General features: G+C 47.5%; 1 protein-coding gene across 8 annotated transcripts in view; it reads left to right on the top strand.

Moving 5' to 3' along the window:
• Positions 1-18,878, top strand: part of CTDSPL (CTD small phosphatase like) — a 107,112-nt gene extending 88,234 nt beyond the window's left edge. Inside the window, exons 4-10 of one of the 8 annotated variants that reach the window (XR_005032040.2) lie at positions 2,802-2,903; positions 5,416-5,472; positions 8,722-8,814; positions 12,418-12,603; positions 12,746-12,822; positions 15,899-16,016; positions 16,577-16,706. Coding sequence is in view for 7 of the 8 variants with exons in the window: in XM_036921610.2 (XP_036777505.1) it covers positions 2,802-2,903; positions 5,416-5,472; positions 8,722-8,814; positions 12,418-12,603; positions 15,899-16,016; positions 16,577-16,668 (648 nt within the window). In the remaining variant the exon portion in view is untranslated. The other 7 variants (XM_036921611.2, XM_036921617.2, XM_036921610.2 and 4 more) reach the window with 7 other exon arrangements.
• Positions 18,879-19,711: the final 833 nt, after the last annotated feature.

Below are 19,711 nucleotides of genomic sequence, written 5' to 3'. Positions count from 1 at the left end.
AGGGAAAGACCGTCTAGAGTCTCCTTTGCACCCTCCTGAAGCAGGCCCTCAGACCTCTGCCTGAACTCTGCGGCCTGGGCTCAGTGTGCAGTCTCTGAGCTTGTCTGAAGTACGGGACAGCCCTCTAATGGGCCACGAAGAGGTACTGATTAATATGTGTGCAGTGAGAGTAAGGAGACAACCTCAGGGCTAACTGCGCATAGCTGCCAGTTCCCTATAAGGACAGGACGCTTCAGATTGCCCCCTGCAGGAAGAGAACTGGAATGGATGTCCTTCCCAAAACTTGGATGGCAAGGCCCTCTGTGTGCTTTGGAGCAAGTAACCTTGTATAGAAAGGCTCTCTTTGATATAACTGGTGATTGTCTTGTTCTTTAGCTTTATGATAGCCTGAGAGAAAATTTGCTTCAGGACATTTTTAGTCAATGATTCAAGCATCACCTGAACAGATCAATTGAAGTAACAAAGCATTATTGCAATTACACAGCGTTCTTGCTCTTTCCAGGCACACAGCTGTCCAGCAGAGTTCTTACTGGTGGTCTGGAGAATTTGTCTTAATCTATACCCAAGCTCTCAGCTGTGTGCATTTGAGAAAAATGCTGAGGTTTAACCGTACCCTACAGCCCATTGCCCCCAGCCCGTTCTTGTTTCTCTGCAGCACAAATGCTAAATCAATTGCTTGCTTGGTATGAGCCTCACCTTTCTGGTTCTTTTATCTCTTAGAATAGTGTCCTTAGATTCTTACTTACCACTAACTCAGAGAATGCTTGCTTGTAAAGTATGGGTTAAATATGCTAAGAAAGTTTTTATTTTCAGGTTTGGAAACTAACAGCCTCTTTTGGCAGATCTTTGATGTTTTCAAAAACACTAGGGATAGAATTTCTAGATCTTTATTTTCCAGGCTAACAATTACATACAGTTAAAATGTTGTTTTAGTGTATAAATGCATAGAGAAAGGACTGGCCAGATACACACCAAACTAAAATGGGACATCTGGGGATAGGAGTGGGGGCCATGGAAAAGGGATAGTTGTGTTTTACCTCTGTATTCTTCAAATAAGAATGTGTTTTTATTACATAATTGCATAATAAAAAAATTTAAACAAATGCCTTATATTCACAGACATGCTTTCTGCTATGGCCCCAACAACAGGAATGCCAAAATCCTCTCTATTGCGTTCACCAATAATGCTCATCATGCCCTGCCTTTTTAAGATGCACTTTGATACAAAACCTCTTGCATGTTTAATTTTTTTAATAGCTTGCTTGCTGATTTATAATAAAGGATATAGTCCTTTTCAGGACCCAAATCCTATATCCCATGTCCAAAGCACATCTCTTCCCAGTGCCACAGAGTTAGGAAATTCTGCTTGGTAAGCTTTAATTAGAGCCCAGGGAGTTGGGAGGCCATAAGGGCTTTCTTTGTCTTCTACATGATGTTGCAGGAGATGAAACACCCACCCTCACTAGAAAGAGCCCCTTTAGAATTAGAAATGCCTGTGTCACCATATGTGGCCTCCTCCTGGTCAGCCTGGACAGTCGCTCCTGCCAAGATGGTTGTTGCATGTAAATTTACCTAACCTGTGACTGCCTGTGTTACATTCACTGTCTAAGCAGCTGAAGTCCAAAATTAGCTCTAGACCCTCAAATAATGTCCAGTTTAAGCTTTTAAAAAAAAAACATTTAAAAGAGAATACGTCTTGGTTTCATTTTTTTATTTGACAAGCTAAATTGTCCATTCTCAGTGGCTAGGAACAGATGTTTTCTTATGTTTTCTTTTACATTAAATACTGAGCAGAGTTTGACCTTTCTCCAGGATAGAAAATGAGCTGGATAACATTGGATACTGAGTATGCCACTGAGAAAACTAAAACACTTCAGATCATTTCTAGAGTGAGGCAAGGCCCAAAGAAATAAATACTCTAAATCAAGAATGAGGTTGGCTGAAGATATCTAGCATTTTATTAACTCTTGTTGGCCTATTTATCACAAGTTTAGAGTCAGCTACTACAAAGACATAGACATAGATTTTCTGGTTGACACATACTGTGTGGATTAAAGGATAACTTACAAAAACAGAGTCTCCAAATGGTAAAAATGCCACATTCATTCAGTATCAGACCACAGTGGGACAGGCACAAGGCCGGGCAGTGTGCCTGGGCCAGTTTCATTTCTGATTCCTTTTATAGGAGGTCACTTTGGATCGCATTTTGCGGGTGGGTCTATAGTTTCTCTTCAAGTTTTTAAAAATTTCAGTCAGTCACTAAAAACATTGTGGTTCCATTATAACTCTAAAATATACATATGTACCACAGTGAACTTAAGACAAAATATGACTCCAGGAAATGGGCCTGCATAGCTAAAACAGCTATTACAAGTAAATGTTCGTTTTTATGTAGTCCACTTTAACAACAATAGCTACCATATATATCTAGGCAGATTGCTGGGCATTTTACCACAGTCACAGATGATAAGTCTACATCCTTCATGGTAGCTGTTGTCATCCCAATTTACAGCCAAGTAAGTTCAAATCCAGGTTTTGAATCTGAAGTTCAAATCCAGGTTTGTCTGGTTCCAAAGGCTAGGCCCTCGTAACAGCCAGTTAGACAACGGCACAGCATTTGGTACAACTTCAGTTGCAAAATACTTATTCTTGTGTTTTTAATAAAATTCTATCATGTGTTTGACCAGGTGTTTAAATGTTTGCTTTCATTTATGACTCATTGATGTGGTATAATACAACAATAAGAGAATCGGTTTGTCTTTTACGTAAAGGTAATACTGATTTTTTTTTTCTCCCTTTAGCCACCAGCTAAATACCTCCTTCCAGAGGTGACGGTGCTTGACTATGGGAAGAAATGTGTGGTCATTGATTTAGATGAAACACTGGTGCACAGTTCCTTTAAGGTAAATCCACATAAGGAACAACCAGTGGTCTTTGTGATTTGGTCACAGTTATATTGGAAAAGGGAAAATAAAAAGAACCAAAGCCTGCTGTTGTTGATGATGATTTCATGTTCGTGAAGAGATCCCCCTAACAGCTGCTTATTATCTCAGGTGAACATTAACTCCAGTAGTTGAATATTAACATAATTAGTTTGGGAAAAACACTGCACTGCCAATATTCAAGACCTCATTCTTACATAGGAGATGTGTTCTCCAACACTAGCCCCGCAGAAAAGCTGTTCAGCTGGCACAAGGCGGTCAGTGCCCCAGTGCCTCAGGACACCACTTGTGTTTGGCAAGGTAGCTGGAATGCTGTGGGTTCTGTTGGGAGGGGCAGGGGACGCACTATTAAAAACTGACAAGCAACCTACTCTCCTGGAAGTTTTCCCAGACCAGTTTTTGAAAGATGTCCAACTCTGAAGACTTCCAGAGTAATGGCCTTTGAACAGATCCAGCCATTTGTTTTGCCCATTTTCATGACAAGAGGTTGCTGGGGCTTTTTGTAAACCTCATAGCTAATGAGTAGGCACCTGCATGACTCCCTCGGAAGCCGTGGGGCTGCAGTGATGTCGAGGGGGGCCTCAGCCAGTTTCACTTCTTCCCTTTCCATCTCCCTGCCAGAGTAACAGCAACAATTACAAATCACCAAAGGGCCACAGCTGTGGGAACAGCTGTGTCTACACTATTAAGAAGTAAGTTAATTAACCATTTTCCCCTTTTTTTGAAATGGAATAAATTGTTTAAAAAAGGCAAATGATGGAAAGGTTTGGAAATAGGGGACTGGTGTGCTGGGGAGAAGCAGCAGGTGTTTAGGTCCTGGTTTTCCTTGGGGCATTTCTGGGGGTGGAACTGCTCTGCTGTACCAACCGGTTAGACCACATTCCTCTTCACCCCTCACCCCAACCCCAGATTGCTCCTTCTTTGCTGAGAAACATTAAAAGCACCATGGATGGTGGGGTATGTGTCTCACATGAACCACAGTCTTTCCTTGAAGGTTGTATGGGAAACAGAAGAACCATCTAATTTGCCTAAAGGCCATTCCCAAAAACCTCCTTCCTGTGCCTGCTTCTCACTGAGCAGAAGCCTTCCTGGGCTGGACAAGGCGGCTGTCTTTGAGTCCTTTGCGAGAGCGGATGAGGACCACACTTACCTCTAGCAGTGAGAAATGGCCTATCTGGCTGCCAGGGCAAGTGGGTTCCACCTCATTCCCAAGCACCTCAAGGTTCCTTCCAGGATTGGTCCCAGGACTGCAATGACCTTATGTCCCAGCTCAGCTCTCAACAGCACTGGAAGCCTTTTCTTCCCCATGGGCATGTTGCTCAGGACTTTGGAGGAAAGCCCTTTGGAGTGGGGGTCAGTTTCTATTGCAGCATAGACAGGTTCCTCCCCAGCAGCTCTGGGAGTGAGGGCAACGCTGGCCAGCCTGCCCGAGATTACTGAGGTTCTTGCTCCACAGGCGGCGCCTTGGCAGCTGTGGTGCTCCCAGGGGCCCCTCAGAGGGCATAACACCACAACTGATGTGAGCAGCATCTCTTCACCTCTTCCCTCCCCTCTCTGTCTGTCTCCTTTTCCCAAGGGTTTGCAGTCTGATGATTTTTGTGGGCCTGTTCATCTGAGTAGTTTTCTATCTAATATGTGGAGTTCTATTTAGAATTGTAAGTCCGTCACTGAGAACATAGTGACTGCTAAGAAATCATATTTGAGTTGTGCCATATTTGTATTGCCAAGGCATTAAATATGCAGAAGTTTGTGAGTGTGCTGGGTATCATGTTACTTAGAACAGAACACTCTAGGTTGGGCCGGCTCTCCCCACCCACCAGGGCAGGAGACAGTGCCAGGCAAGGCCTGAAGTCACCAACAGGACTGGATGGAGCCATGGGCACTCATCAGACCCTTGCTGTAGCTATGGAAGAGAGGAGAAACCTAGGTCAGAGGGGAAGAAGCCTGCCCAAGGTCTTGGCCTGTGGCCTGTGCCTTCATCCCACATGCCCTTGACCCTGCTTTGTGTCCATGTGCTGAGCATCTCCAGCCAAGCAGCCCATCACAGGACAGCCCACCCTTGGGGGCCCGATACAGATTACCTTCCCCAGGGAGCACTGCCCTCTACCATGGAGCTCCTAGCTCCTCCCCCTGCTGAGAGCAGTGGTTGCCCATCATCGTGGCAGCGCTCCAGGCAAGGGCTAGAATTGCTGAAGAGCCTTTGCCTGGCCCCGCTGCCCCACCCTTTGCTGTTGCAGCCAGGTGGGTGATAAAGAGGCTGGACCAGGATGCTGAAAATGTAACAATATTCAGAACAGAAAATAACGCTCTCCTGCTTGTGCTTATTTTAAGGAACCAAGGCATACTTGAGCATCCATCGCCTGAACTGTTTTTCCCAATAATAAAAACATGGGTCCAGGCAAGCTTTTTTCTTGCTAAAATTTCCAATTTTATTTTGTTAAGACATACTAATTATAGTTTCTTTTCTCCCTAGCCTATTAGTAATGCTGATTTTATTGTTCCGGTTGAAATTGATGGAACAATACATCAGGTAAGAAGTCAAAGCTAAATCTAAGTTTCAATCAGCTTTTTTTTAGTAATTATATTTCCTATGAACTTTATTTCTAAATTCCCAATTCAGTAATAATTTTATTGCTGAATCAAAAGGAAGCTGAATTTCTAAAATAGATGCAATGGTTTTCTGCTTTTCTTCATTCAGATAAATGTATTTTATACTGAGTTTATAGGGCAACTAACCCGTTTGTAAGTATTAGATGTGGTTGCAAGCTCAAATAGGTCTTTGATTGGATGCAGACTTGTGGAAGTTTCCACATTCCCCACTAGCCTAGCCTGATGGTTTCATTAACTTCCTCATGTGATTGCTTTTGGCTACCCTTCTAGCAGGCAATGGGCAAATGGCACAAGTCACCCACTCAGTAGATTCTTGAGAAAAGTTGTCCGTTTCCAGTGCCAGCCTCTCCAGACTGATCTTGTCATTCTGCATGCGTTCAGTGAATCATTAGCAAAAACTCAACCCAAAAGAGAAAGTGGGAAGGGAGTGAATTTTGGGGTCAGCAGGCAGCTTTAAATGCCCTAGTCATTTGGCATGCATCTTGTTCTGAATTTTTTTCCTTATTTGCACGAAGCTCCTCCAGAATAGCTTCATTTATGAACATATTGGAAACATTGTAGGAAAACTAGCCTTGGAGGTTGAAGAGTGGGGGAGCCCTTGTCAGGTTTTCCATATCTTCCTTGGCAACCGTGGTCTTAAAGGGAGAGTCTCTGGCCTGATGTGTTGCTACTCCAGGAAGGAAAACCTCTCTTGGTGCTTGAGCCAGAACAGGATGTCTTTCCTTAACAATGCCAGTCATCTCTCTGACCTTTGAGTGTAAGGTATCAGAGTTGGTGAGGCCTTGGAAATCAGCTAGTCCAACCACCCCATTGCCCAGATGGGGAAACTGAGGCTCAACAGAGCGAGGGTTGGTTCAGGGTCACACAGTGGGAAGAATTAAAATGAGACTCCCAGACCTTGCCTCCTGGCCCAGAGCTCTGTTCCTGACACTCCCTTCCCCTCTCCTGCCAGGAGGTCCTATCAGGAAGCCATCTCTGGGAAAGGCAGCTTTGTCACTAGTGTCACTTCAGGCTTTTAAAATCCATCAGGGAGCCAAAACGACAGGCACTTGGGCATTTAATATTTGCAAAAGCATCAGCTGAATTAAGTCAGCATGTGAGAAGCAGTTAAAAGGCTTCTGCATTTATTATCTTGGCTCACATCACGAAGTAGTAAGACAGAGGAGAGGCTGTCCACCAGCATGGCTAGAGTTAGGGGAGAAATTACTCTTTCTACCTGTGACTCAGCGTGACCTGTTATGGCAGCCCATTCTGAAGAGTCCCCCAACCTCCTCCTGACTGAGCGGTGATTCACTTGGTGTAGCTACCCCAGGACCCTGGGCTGGGGTCAGAAACTCTCTCCTGAGGGAATGAAGCCACAGGCATCAGGAGAACCAAGGCCCTGGCGAAGGCCGTGGCCTCGTTCAAGTAATCCAGGATAGGCTGTGCCGGTCCCAATGGGCCTATTCTTGGTTACTTGCACGCGGACGCGGGCCTGGACGCCGGCATCCGGGCCCAGGACCCTCCTCTCTGCCAGAGGCATCAGCACTAGAGTTCCCAAGTCAGTCTCCTGCCCTTCACATGTAACAAAGCTTGCTTTCCAAGCAGTATTCCCAGGGAGACTGAGGACCACAGCTGCCCCCATGCTCTGGCACCAAAGAGTCTCATGGGCAGAGTGGGGACCTGGAGCTACTATAGCCGTAGGCCCTGCCCTCAGCCCCCACCCGGCCTCCCAGCTCCTCAGAGCCCTGTTGGCACCCACCCCAGGGTGCCTTACCTCACTCTCTGCCACATGTCTTTCAGTCTGCCACAAGTTTCCCCCAGGTCCTGGCTCTGTAAAATTGCCCTGCCAGCAGCACCCACTGTGTGGTACAGAGTCCCCCATCCCCCGTTATTCCTCCTGCCGGACGTCCAGCTTGCTCCATCTGCCATTCCCAGCCCCAAGCAAACTCACCCTGGCCTGCCTTTGCACTTCCTCTTCAGCCACTCCTCCTGTCCCCCGACTCCCCTGTTATCACTGCCTCTGAAGGGCTGTGGCCATTGTCAACACCCAGGACTCCAGTTCGTACTGCTTCCACTGCCCAGAAGTCCGGAAGCCTGCTTCTCATCCCTATCCACCTGGTGGACTTCTATTCATTTTTTAAGGTCCAGGACAAATATTACCTTCTGTGACTCCCTCCTCTTGAAAGGGGACTTAATGGTCCTTAATTTATCCCTCTGCTGCAGTTGTCATTATGCATGTTTATCTTGACATATTTTTGCGTGTGACTGCTCTAGACTGTGAGCTCTTCAAGGGCAAGGCCTGTCTTTTATTCATTTTTGTAACTTCTTAAGGCTGAGCACAGAGCTGGTGAATATGAATTGAACTGAATTTTAACAAGTTTGATTTATTTTAGGAAAGTGGCTAATTTCAAATGGAATTCATTCGAGTTTTAATTAGTTCTTCCTGCTCTCACCTCCTCTGCCTTCTCTCACCGGCTTTGCCTTCTCTCCCTTCTCCCTCGTTTCCTCAGACTTGCTCAGGCTTCACACTCAGGAGCACAGAGCCCAGCCACTCCAGGAGAGGATCCTCTTTGCCCTCCTCTGCCTGGAGGCCCCTCCAGATGGCTGGTTTCTGGAGCCTGGGAGGAGGCTGGCTTCCCATCCCTGAAGTAGCTATTTCAGTACCAAGCCCAAACAGAGTAACCTTTCTGGTGTCAACTAGATGCTTCCCACGCCAACACAAGAGGCACTTCCTGTGGCTTTGCTGGGGCCGCACTCCACCACAGGCCTGCCTGGCAAGAGGGTAGCAGCTGAAGCCATCCCAGACCTGCCAGGCAGTGTCCAAAAGGGCAACCCCCAAACCATGGCCTGCATCTACATAGGGCCTGATCCAGAAAATATGCCAAGAACCACCTTGAAACAAAGGAGTCATTCGCAGAAACATGGCACCACCCTTACACTTGGGATCCTCAATACCTGGTCAGCCTCCCTTTTTCCCTTTCGAGGGGCAACTGAGACGTGGAGCCCAATCTGAAGAATGTGTCTGGGCTGAAGTACCATCCCTCATACATTCTGGATCCCCCTGCCACACACAGACCTGGAGGGAGGCAAGAACCTGTTTAGGAGCCCTTCCTACACCAGGAGACTGGGCCGCAGGCCATTCCCAGCAGCTGCTATGACTCACCAACTTGCTGTTACTGCCTCACAGGTGTATGTGCTGAAGCGGCCCCACGTGGACGAGTTCCTCCAGAGGATGGGACAACTCTTCGAGTGTGTGCTCTTTACTGCCAGCCTGGCCAAGGTGAGTGCCGCTCCCAGGCTGGTGCCCCAGCCCCTCCACCCCTACGCCATCTGTCAGGTAGCCCCTTGGTAAGGTAGAGGAAGCAATTTCTGTGGTGACTGGCTGCCACCCTGATGGGATGGATGTAGGCCATGTATATGGCACCAGCCTGAAAGGCTTCTGGGTTCCCATGGTGACAGGGAACCCTGGAACAAATGCTGCATCAAGTTGCCGCATGCAGCCACCTAGAGCTGGCTGTCCACAGACCAGGAAATTGCACGTGTCCAGTGTAACCGAGAAAGGGTATCTGCATCTCAGCTGTTGACTGGCAACCAAAAGCTAGAGGCCCAGGCATGCATGCCCTTGGCTTAGCTTACCACGTTTGGGAGAGATGACTGTCCGAAGCTCACCCACATGCCTGGACCCAGCGGGAGCTCTGCCTGCCCAAAGGAGCCCGTGGCCTCAGGCACAGTACTTCACTCCTCTGTCCTCAGTTTCTTCTGTAAATTGAGGATAACCCTGCCTTCCTGGTGGGGTAGATTAAATGAAATAATGCATGTCGAGGACTTAGCACAGTGCCTGATCACTCAGCATGTGTTTGGGGAGCCCTGTGTTCTGTGCTGCACGGGCCCTGCCACAAGGTAGTGCCCCTGACGCTCCCTCTCTGCTATCAAAGGACTAATGGTGATAAAATAGCTCACACACATTTTGATCCTGTGGCTTGGTGTGAACCACTGACCCAGTGTCTACACTGACTGACCAGAGTGGTTTCCTTGCCCTTTCGCACTAAGGGACCAGCAGGTTCACACAACTGCCAATGCAGTCACATCCATCCTTCCACAGGGCAGGGCAGACCTCAGTACCTGGTCAGGCTCCCTCTCTCCCTTTTGACCTGGAGCCCAATCTGAGAGGCGTATCTGGCCTGAAGTGCAGACAGATAGGTCCCTGCTCCCCAGAGGAGGTCCTGAGCTGTATCCAGGGCAGGCCAATGGGCCCTGGCATCTAGGGAAGGACCTGGCCATGACCATCTCTTCAACCCTGACTCCTGGGGCCAACACCATCCATTTGTTGGTTCTCCAGAGACCCTTGAGAGACCCTGAGTGGCCCCTAAGATGAGCTGTGTGGGGCCCAGGTTAGCCAGACCCTCTCTAAGGTCTCACATGAAGCTTACCCACCATGTCCTGTCTCTGGACAGCTCCCTCTTCTCTGCATGCTGGGGTCTGAATCCTGGCTCCCAAATATACTGCTTTGCCAGCCTGGACACTCCTGGTTTGGGCCATCTCTCTGTGATGGCCAACGTGACAGTGTACCCTACCTTCAAACATACACCAGGCTCAGCAGCAGGCCTTAAAACATGAGCCTGCAGAGAGACACTCCAAACCTGGGCTTAACTCCTGCATACTAAGAAAAGAATGTGGCCTCAGGGAAGCAGAGTCCCCAGTGGGAACTCCTTCAGATGAATGGTACCAAGACTGCTTTACTGTAGTGTCGATGCCTCTTCTGACAGTGCTCTGGGACGCTGAGCAGCCTAACATAGCCAAAGAAATAACAGACAGGAAGATTGCCCCAGTGCAAAGATGGAGAGTTGTTTTTCCTTTGGCAAAATTGAACGCTCTTCTTTGGCGTTATCTCCAGCGCTCACTGGAACATCCATGGTGTCGCTCTCCCTGGCCTGTGTCCACCTGCCCCTCCATCTGTCTCTGCAGCCCTTCTCTCACTGCCACTGCAGCCTGGCTCAGCCAGGTCCACTCCCAGGGGCAGCCTTCCAGCCTCTTCCCCCCATGCACCAGTGGTGCTGACGGGGCAGTCCCAGCAGCACTGTCAGGACCGAGGCCTCCCAGCTGCCGCACAGCAGCTTTCAGAAGACCAAGCTGACTGTAGGGCCCTTCAGTTTCTGCTTCCACATCTCAGTTTCCTTGCATCACACCTTCATTCACCCAACAAATACTTACTTAGTGCCAAGACTGTGTGTCGGGCCCTGTACTAGGAACAGGGGTTGGGGAAGGACAGTGTGCTGCACAGACCAGAAGGAAAGCCCCTGCCCTGTGAAGCTCATATCCCCACATTCATCTCCAAGGCCTGGGACTCCCAGACTTGGACTGTCCCTCAAAAGACGTATGCCGCCTCTGTGTTAATGATTTTGCAGAGACGACCATCTTTCCCCTCCAGAGGCAGCCCCTATAACCACCCCCATGGTTGTACCCTCAACAGCAGAAAACTGCAGTGCTGGGAGCCCTCACCAGCTCGGCAGCAGGAAGCACGGCCTGCTCCTGGGCTCTGCCTCTCTCTGGAGGCCCTTCCGTGGAGTCGGACCTGCTGCTTGCATTTGTGTAGCCCTGTATCCTGCAGCGCAGCTGGCATTCCTCTGTCCTCAGAGGAGCTGTGCACTCCACTGCCAGCCTTGCCAACACCACCAGCCACATGGGGCTTCCTGCCTCCCTGGCAGAGTCACTGGGACCCTAGTGACAACTGGCTGTGCCTGTACTTTGGTCTTGGTGCCGAGCCTGACCTCACATCAGGATTGGAACTGCCACTCTTTTGCCTCCAGCCCCAGCCACTCAGTGTGGCCCAGTCTCTTAGACATCTTCATTTATGAAGATTTTCTCTCAAGGATGTGCCCTTTATGTCTTTATCTAGTTCAGCCTGTTTTAGGGAGAATTCCCCAGGCCATGAGAGAGAGCCAGCAGGATGAACCCCAACTATGAGCTGGGCTCAAGCTCCCCCCCATGAACCTGGGCTCCAAATAAATGGAAGTGGGTGTGGGGGTACCATCTGGTGACAGTCAGGGGCTAGTCTGGCCCAGTTGCCCAGAGCACCTCTAGAGGGCAGTGTGGCCTCATGCCAAGCAAGCCAAATTCAAGCCCTCTCATTCCTTCACTGATTAATATGGTATCTACTGAGCCCTACCCTGAGGCAGGTATTCTGCAAGGGTGACAGGACAGACAGGGCCTGAGCCCTGGCAGGTGAAGAGAAAATACAGCGATCTCAGAGGGCCACCAGCTCTGTCCAGATGGGATGTGGGCAGATTCTCCATAGTGTAAGAGGGACCAAGGCCCACAGAATAAGGAGACAGGACAGGCCATGCAAAGAGCTGGGAGGGAATGTGCCAGGAGGGCGGCCTGGGCACAGGTGCTGACCATGGTCCAGCCCGTGTGGCTCAAGCAGTGGACATGAAACTGCCAGGGTGCCAAAGTCACGCTGTGGCCATGAGGGAAAGGGTGGCCAAGTCTAGTGTGAGCCTTCATCCCTGTGCGGCTGCCCAGTGGCCATGTATGCAGGGGCGGCTCCGGAAAGCTGTGAGGTGAGGGAAAGGAGGCCCCTGGGAAGGGCCGGGGGCTCTTCAGGAGGCACCCAGGCCAGACATCCCGGAACCTGGCCCAGGGCCTGACAGTATCAGCAGAGGGTCAGGTGAATTCAGGGTATTTCTGGGGACGGACCTGACAAAAACTGCAGGGGGCTTGGGCATGAGAGGTACGAGAACTGGAGGAATCCAGGGCACTGACGGGCAGGAACAGGGTCAGGGCCCGACAATGCGCCCCAGGGGCCAAGGTCCATTAGAAGGGTGTGATTTGACCCTGCCTCAGGGGCCGCCGGCCCACCTTCACCACAGCACCTGCCTTGCAGTACGCAGACCCCGTGGCTGACCTGCTGGACCGCTGGGGTGTGTTCCGGGCCCGGCTCTTCAGAGAGTCGTGCGTCTTCCATCGCGGGAACTACGTGAAAGACTTGAGTCGCCTTGGACGGGAGCTGAGCAAGGTGATCATCGTGGACAACTCCCCCGCCTCATACATCTTCCACCCCGAGAACGCAGTGAGTAGCCCACAGGGACACTGCCGTCCAGCCTGGCCTTGCCAGGCAGGTGATGCTTTATACCCAGGAGCTCCTACCCGCTCCTCTGTGCAGGATTCACTTCGCATGCGCTTGCCACTGACCGAGGTATTTGACCCCTCAGGGTATCAGTCCGCTCACCTGTCAAATGGGGATTCTGGCAGGCTCTGGGGAGATGGTTGAAGGAGTTTTGTGCTACAGGTGAGAAGCTCTGGAATGGTACTCAAGAACAAGGGAAGGTGGCTTCAGCCCAGCCTTTGCAGTGTCACTGCTGAGCAGAGCCTACCATTAGCATCCTGGGGTTGGCCGCGTCAGACCTTCATGACCCTTGTAGGCTCAGAGGCCTGGTGCCCTGTGCGGCAGACTTATTTCCTGAACAAGAATGAATACAGCACTTCAATAAGATCTTCAGACAAGGCTGCCAGGCCTTATGCACCACCAGAAGTCTAAAGAGTGGCACAGTGGGCGCATCTCCTACATAAACTCCCTGGAGCCTGGTGAACACAGACCCTACTCACTGGGTGCAGCACAACTCCCAGAGCAAGAGAGAAGCCCTCCCACCCCCAGGTCTGAAGAGGTCGGCCAGGCCCATGGTGACCCTGCCCTCAGCTCAGGCAGGTCTGGAGAAGAGCCTGCAGGCCCAGACTTCTCAGACCCAACAAAAACCTACACGAGGGCCTTTCCTTGAGTCCAGAATTCTTTTGCTCCACTTAAAACCAAAAAATGCCTTCAAACTAGATTGAGTCAGTTGCTGTGTGATCATTACTTGCATAAACATTCAAAATTTACTACATTTAAATATGTTCATTTTAATGACTTAATCAAATACTTTTTAATAGAATCACAGTTCCATTATCACGTCTGACAAAACTAACAATTTCTTAATGTTACCTAATACCCAGACTGTGTTCATATTTTCCCTATCATCTTGAAATGTTTTCTCATATTTGAATTGTTTGAATCGGAATCCACGTGATGTCCACACATTGCTTTGGTTAATGTGTCTCTTAATTCTTTTATTATCTTAACACTCCTCCCTCTTCCTCCCTTTCTCTTCCATGCTGTTTATTTGTTGAAGAAATTCTGGTTATTTGTCCTGTAGAAATTTACTGCATTCTGTGCTTGTCTTTTGCCGCTGCATGCTGGTGATGAGTAGATTGTTCTAGTGGCTGTGTTTCCTGTAAACAAGTAGATCTCTGTGACGGGATTAGATTCAGTTTCAGTTGCCTTTTTTTTTAAAGGATACATCACAGGAGATGTTGTGTAACTTAATGGTGGTAGCACATCAGGATGCATATAATGTCAGGTTTTCCCACTTTCAAAGATTTTAAATTTATCTTTAGATTCAAGTGTTGTTAGCCCATCCATCCAATTTAAAATTCCCCATCAATTTTACACTTAAAATGTGAGCTTTCTTCATGACCATTGCTGACATTCCCTATTTCGTTAGGAATTGCAAAATAGTAGTTTCTAAATTCTGTCATTCTTTATGCATTTATTGGCTGGAATTCCATTTTTTCAAAAATTAAACTCACCCTCATCAACTACTTGATTATCCTGAAATTCAGTTTGAGTGTTTGAATAGGATAATCTTGGTTCTTTTTCTTTAATTCCACAATTTTCAGAGTAATGAGCTGGTGCTCTAGCAAGCTCCAAAAGTAACCAATGATTTTTTTTAGGTATCATTATGAACTCGTGGGGTTTTTTATTGTTACAACTTAATCCACTTATTATTATTTTGTATGCTCAAATGTCTGCCTTTGGCCAGTAGACACCCCTTCAAATAACCAGAGTCTCTGGTGGCTTCCTGCTCGCTGGTATCAAGATGTTCTGGGCTCCTCTTGTCCATTTCTTGCTTCAGCCCTTGAATGAGCCATTTTTCTGTGGAGCCTGGTCCCCGTTAGTGGAAATGGTATTTACAAGCCACAGTTTGGGTGGGCTGTCATTGTTACTGAGATGTCCTTCACTTCTAGCCCATTCTACTGGACGGAGCTAAAATATACATATTTTTAGAATGAAAACTAAATCATAAGTGCATATTGGTTTTTCCAATTCAGTGTTATAGCAGAATTTTTATCTAATTTCTTTGTTTTTTGTTTTTGTTTTTTTGTATTTGTATCTACTTCTTTTAGGCTGAAACTCTTGATTCCTAAAAATTTTAACAGCAATACATATTGATTTTTTTCTATAGCATTGAGTTTAATAATTCCAAAATAGCAGTACTAATATTGTTTCTAATAACAAGACAGTTGAATGTATTCAAGGTGTTTTAGAAAATGTACAAACAGAACACAGTGTTTTAAAATCACTTGAAATAATTCTCTGGTTATCTCACCAACTTTATATATAGTTAGGTTCATTTTTTAATTGCTTTTTTCTTAGAGGGTTTAGTTTTATTTCAATTCTGTAATACATTTACTTGGTTCCAACATTGATGTGGTCAGTGAATAAGAATTTAGAGAAGTCCATGACCATCCCTGTCCTCTCTCCCATTCGTGCCCCTCCCCCCAGAAGAAGTCAGTTTTTTGTTAATCTTTACCTTGTTGATTTTTTTATTACATAAGGAATTGTTAGATTTCTAAGCAGTCTTTAGATTTGTAAATGGGTCAAAAATATTACTTTTAAACTTTTTTTATTTCCCCAAATTTTCTTTTTGAATCTCTTCTTTGTACCCCTGGCTACCCCATACTACCACACTTCCTAAAGCTAAGAAAAAGTCCACACTTTCGCCATGGCTTCAGAACATCCTGGCATTGTATAATCTTTCAACTGTTCACTGCTAAGCAGGGGAGAGCTGGGGAGGAAATCTCCACTTCCCCATGCCATGCAGCCTGGCACAGAGTCCCTACGTGGAAGCCCTCCTGTTCCCTGCACTGCCTGCTGTTGGTGGCTGGCAGGTAACTTCTGGTTCCAAGTGCTCTGAGGTGCCAGGAGCTGGTTTGATGCAATGGAAAGAACTTTTTAAAACTGTCAAGTAGCAAGGCTAATCTTCATATATTCTGTGCTCTGGTCACCTTTTCAGCAGCAGGAAAGTAAAACAGGCAAATGCACACAAACTGGATGCACTTAACCCTACCTTCCTGAGCCATCTCCCAAACCAGGTAGCTTTCGATTGATCTTAGCTGGGACAGGGGAATAAACAAGATGATTATGATGATGATTTCTGGATACCCATCCTCCTCAAAGAAAATATCAGAAGTACAGGGTCCTAGTCAGGCTAGGAGCGGCCCCCAGCACTGGACGCAGTTATGCTGCCCCTGCGGGCTCTGTCTTCCAGGTGCCTGTGCAGTCCTGGTTCGATGACATGATGGACACAGAGCTGCTGGACCTCATCCCCTTCTTCGAGGGCCTGAGCCGGGAGGACGACGTGTACAGCATGCTGCACAGACTCTGCAGTAGGTAGCGCGGCCTCCCACCTGTGCTCTCCGGAACCTCCGGCCTCGGGGACCTGCCTGGCTTCAGCTCCCTGGGAGCTCCATGGGAGGCTGCTCCTTGCTCCACACCATGGGGTGAATGTAGCCATACCTACCTGTTTTATTTTTTAAGAATAGAAACAACTATTTTAAAATGAACTCTTTTAACGATTTCTTAAAGGGACATGCATTTTACTGGATTTGCTTTTCTTAAAACATACCAAAAAGGAAAAAAAAATAGGAAAAAAAAAAGCTTGATCTCTATTGAACTTCCTTTCAACTGTCCTTCCCTCCAAGCAGACAACCTGTCCCCTTCTCTCCCAGCTCGGAGCAGCTGACCCAACTCAGAATCTCTTCCTACAGGATGAAGTGCCTTTTTGAATGTTATTTTAAGCTGAGAGTTAATTTTTCTACACAACATGTTTCCAGACATCTTTTAGTCTTTTATTGTCTTAGATTCTCTAAGAGATAAATATGACAATTTTCTAGAACCGGGTAGGGTAGGGGTGGCTAGGAAGTCATAGGAGCCTTTCTCCCAACAGGTGTGACTGCTCAGACGACCTGTGGCATGCTGCAGGGTCAGGCTCCTGACGGGAGCTTTTATGACTGTGTCGGTGTCTTCGTTCATTTCTGACCCAGTGTGGAATGTATCTGCAACTGTGTGGCTTGACACTTGAGGAAACAAAGATTCTTTTGTATTATAATCATTATTATTTCTGATGGTCACGGATTTGTCCTGAGGTCACCTTTTTCCCCTTGAAAGTGACATCATGTCACTTCTGTGTTCACACTACTGCCATGCTTCCATAAGTTGTTTTGTTGGCCATGTTTTGGGCAGAGCAGTTACAAGAAACTCTAAAACCCTTGGATATTTTTTAAAAATCTGTTTATTGATTTTTAAATATTTCCTTTCCAAAAGCTGGATGTACATGGAGCTGTTTGGGAATTTTCTTTGCTGCTACTGTGCTGCCACCAAATGGGACTGACCAGCAGCTGTCACACTGTTCTTTGCCACTGTGCCTATGCTCAGAATCTGCTCACTGCTAAGCTGCAAACTTGGACAGGATCAGAAACATAGGTGTGCCACCCAACTGCAGACTGTACCAACGGCCTCCTTCCCTGGCATTGGCTGTGGGAGTTGAGAAGGGCACAAGGACAAGAGGGCCAGTGCACCTTAGGGGTGTCGCATTCATTTTAAACTGAAGTCGACATCAAATCCTGTGATCAGCTGACTATTCTCTCCTTAGAACCTGTGGCTTCAACCAGCCACCATGCTGACGCGGCCCACGTCCATCTCTGGGGCTTCTATTTTGAAGCACAGCCTATTTCTGAGCCAATGGTTGGGGGTCACCCTGAGCCAGCTCCCTTTGCAGCCTTTCCCAGTGAGTTGTTTTAAGCAGTGCCATGTTCCTTGTTTGACAACAAGACAGTCTCTAAAGTATTGCTCTTAAAAATAATTGAAGAGAACCTTTTTGTGTTGGCACCATCGCCTTAGTCCTCCATGGGTTGGGCCTCTGCCAGAGTTCTGGTGGCAGCAACTGGCACTTAAGAGACCAGAAACTGGGGGTCAAAGTAAAATCCTTTTTTTGCTTTCATTGATGATATAATGAAGTCAGCTGCCAATCATACCCTGCCAATAGCACTTTGGCTTGTGGACTGCCATGCATTCAGAAGAGAAATAAGCATTCAGGTATAACCAGGTCTCCCCATCTGAGTGTTCTGAACCTAGTAATCCACATGCCAATTAAAATCAAAACAGCCACTTGCTAGGCATTATTACCACAGATGACAGTCCCGTGGCAGACCAGCACGTACCATAGACCTCAATTGGGAAAACTAGTCATTAAATGAACCCACTGCCTTAAATGTCTTGAATGTCACAGTCAAGTGTCTGTGCTGTGTTGAAATCCACATGGAAATCAGTCCTGATGAGAGCCTTAGACCCTCACCCATGCCCCCTTCTTTCTCGGCATCCAAGGCCATGTTTGGATAGGGGCAGAGAGGACAGGAATTCTAGAATACTTCAGGGGAATCGAGCCTAGGCGTAGTGCCCCACTTCTGACAGATGGAGTGAAGACACTTGGCGATCTTGAGCCAGACACTTCACCTAGTAGTTCCGGGAATGGTGAGCGCCATTGCACCCACCCAGTGTGGAGCCGCTGGGGATGGAGCCTGGCTCCTGCCGCCACAGACACCGAATGTCTCAGGAGGGCCGCAAACCCTCTGGGGGTTCAGGATTCTGTGCACCTTATTTGACCACACTCCAAAATTCCATTTTTATTTTAACCCTCAATTCTGCTTTATGTACATAATCAGAGTATCTATATCTCTATATATATTTTTAATCATCTACATGTAAATGAAGCAATAGAATTCTAACATGAGGCCAAGAAATGAGATGAATGTTTGGGGTTTATGTTTTTTAAGGTAAATACGGGTATTGTTTTTAATTATTACCTTTTATTAAATTGTGGGCTTTAAAACCGAATGATACCTATTAGCTATTTCTCTGTGCCATATACTTCCCATGTTATCAAAATACCCCCCAACTCTTTAGCCAAAAGGGAAGTCTGACTCTTGAGTTTCCATGGCCCTTTCTGTACCAGGTTAAAATATAGTCTCCTGGACAAATATTTTCTACAGTAAGATCTGGGACAGGATACCTTGGGTCATGGACTCTGGCCTCTACGATGTTAAGACCTCACTGGCCAGGCCTTGAGTGGAGGTGCCATGCTTGTCTGACATTGTTACTGCTCTGGAATCCTCCCTGCTGGTCTGTTGTTGGGCCCGTTAGCTGTTTGTAAACAGTGCATTTGTATACAAATAAAGGAACAGTGTCTGTCTCAGCTGACTGTTGGTGGGGAAGCTCCTCTGACATGGTGCACTTCTGATGAGATGTCCTGAAGACATGAGGATGCCCAGAGGACACTGACTTGTCATGGTCGCAGCATCCAAACTTTTAGTATAAAAAGGAAATCTGTAAGTCTATAACCTGACAACATTTTACCAACCTGTATTTTAAAGGTGGCTTTCTAATAAAATACAGAGCCACACAGCTCTGTGGACAAACACTTGTGATGTTTGTGCCTCCACCTTTAATGGTGCTGTGATGGACAGCGGGCATGCCAGCATTCGAGAGGTGTGGGCAGCCTGAAGTGCTGGCAGTTACCTGTGCAAAGCTGACTTGCTGCCTCTGTGCCTACTTCACTGTAGATGTGTTTGGTGTCAGTTCCTGTTCCGTTCTCCAGGGAGCATCTCCACAGACTCACACCCCACCAAGTAGTGGAGTTTGATCTCCAGGTGGGCGTGAACTCCTATTGGATGTTTGAATGTGATAAACAATCCAGCATTTTTTGGGAAATACTAAACGTGGAATGTGCACGTTTCTAGGGACAGGTATTGGTCCAGAGGTTTGCAGTGATTTCCCTCCTGCCAAAAATAAATGCATGGAACAGCACTCTCTCATGGATGGCCTGCTCCTCTAGCAGCAGCACTCTTCACTGTAGCCTCCATTCTCTCCCCCCCGCATAGCCTCACGCCAGCACTGTGGGTCTCCTGCGGATGAGGGCAGGGCTGAGGGACCCCAGGGGGAGCTAGAAAACCATTCTTCCCAACTGTGTTAGGTCCCCGGCTCTGTCCCCCCAACAGAAGCAGTCCGGCTCATCATCCTCCCGCCA

Source organism: Manis pentadactyla, chromosome 14 (genome assembly GCF_030020395.1).
Source record: "Manis pentadactyla isolate mManPen7 chromosome 14, mManPen7.hap1, whole genome shotgun sequence".
Taxonomy (NCBI): domain Eukaryota; kingdom Metazoa; phylum Chordata; class Mammalia; order Pholidota; family Manidae; genus Manis; species Manis pentadactyla.
This window is presented reverse-complemented; position numbering and strand designations above follow the sequence as displayed.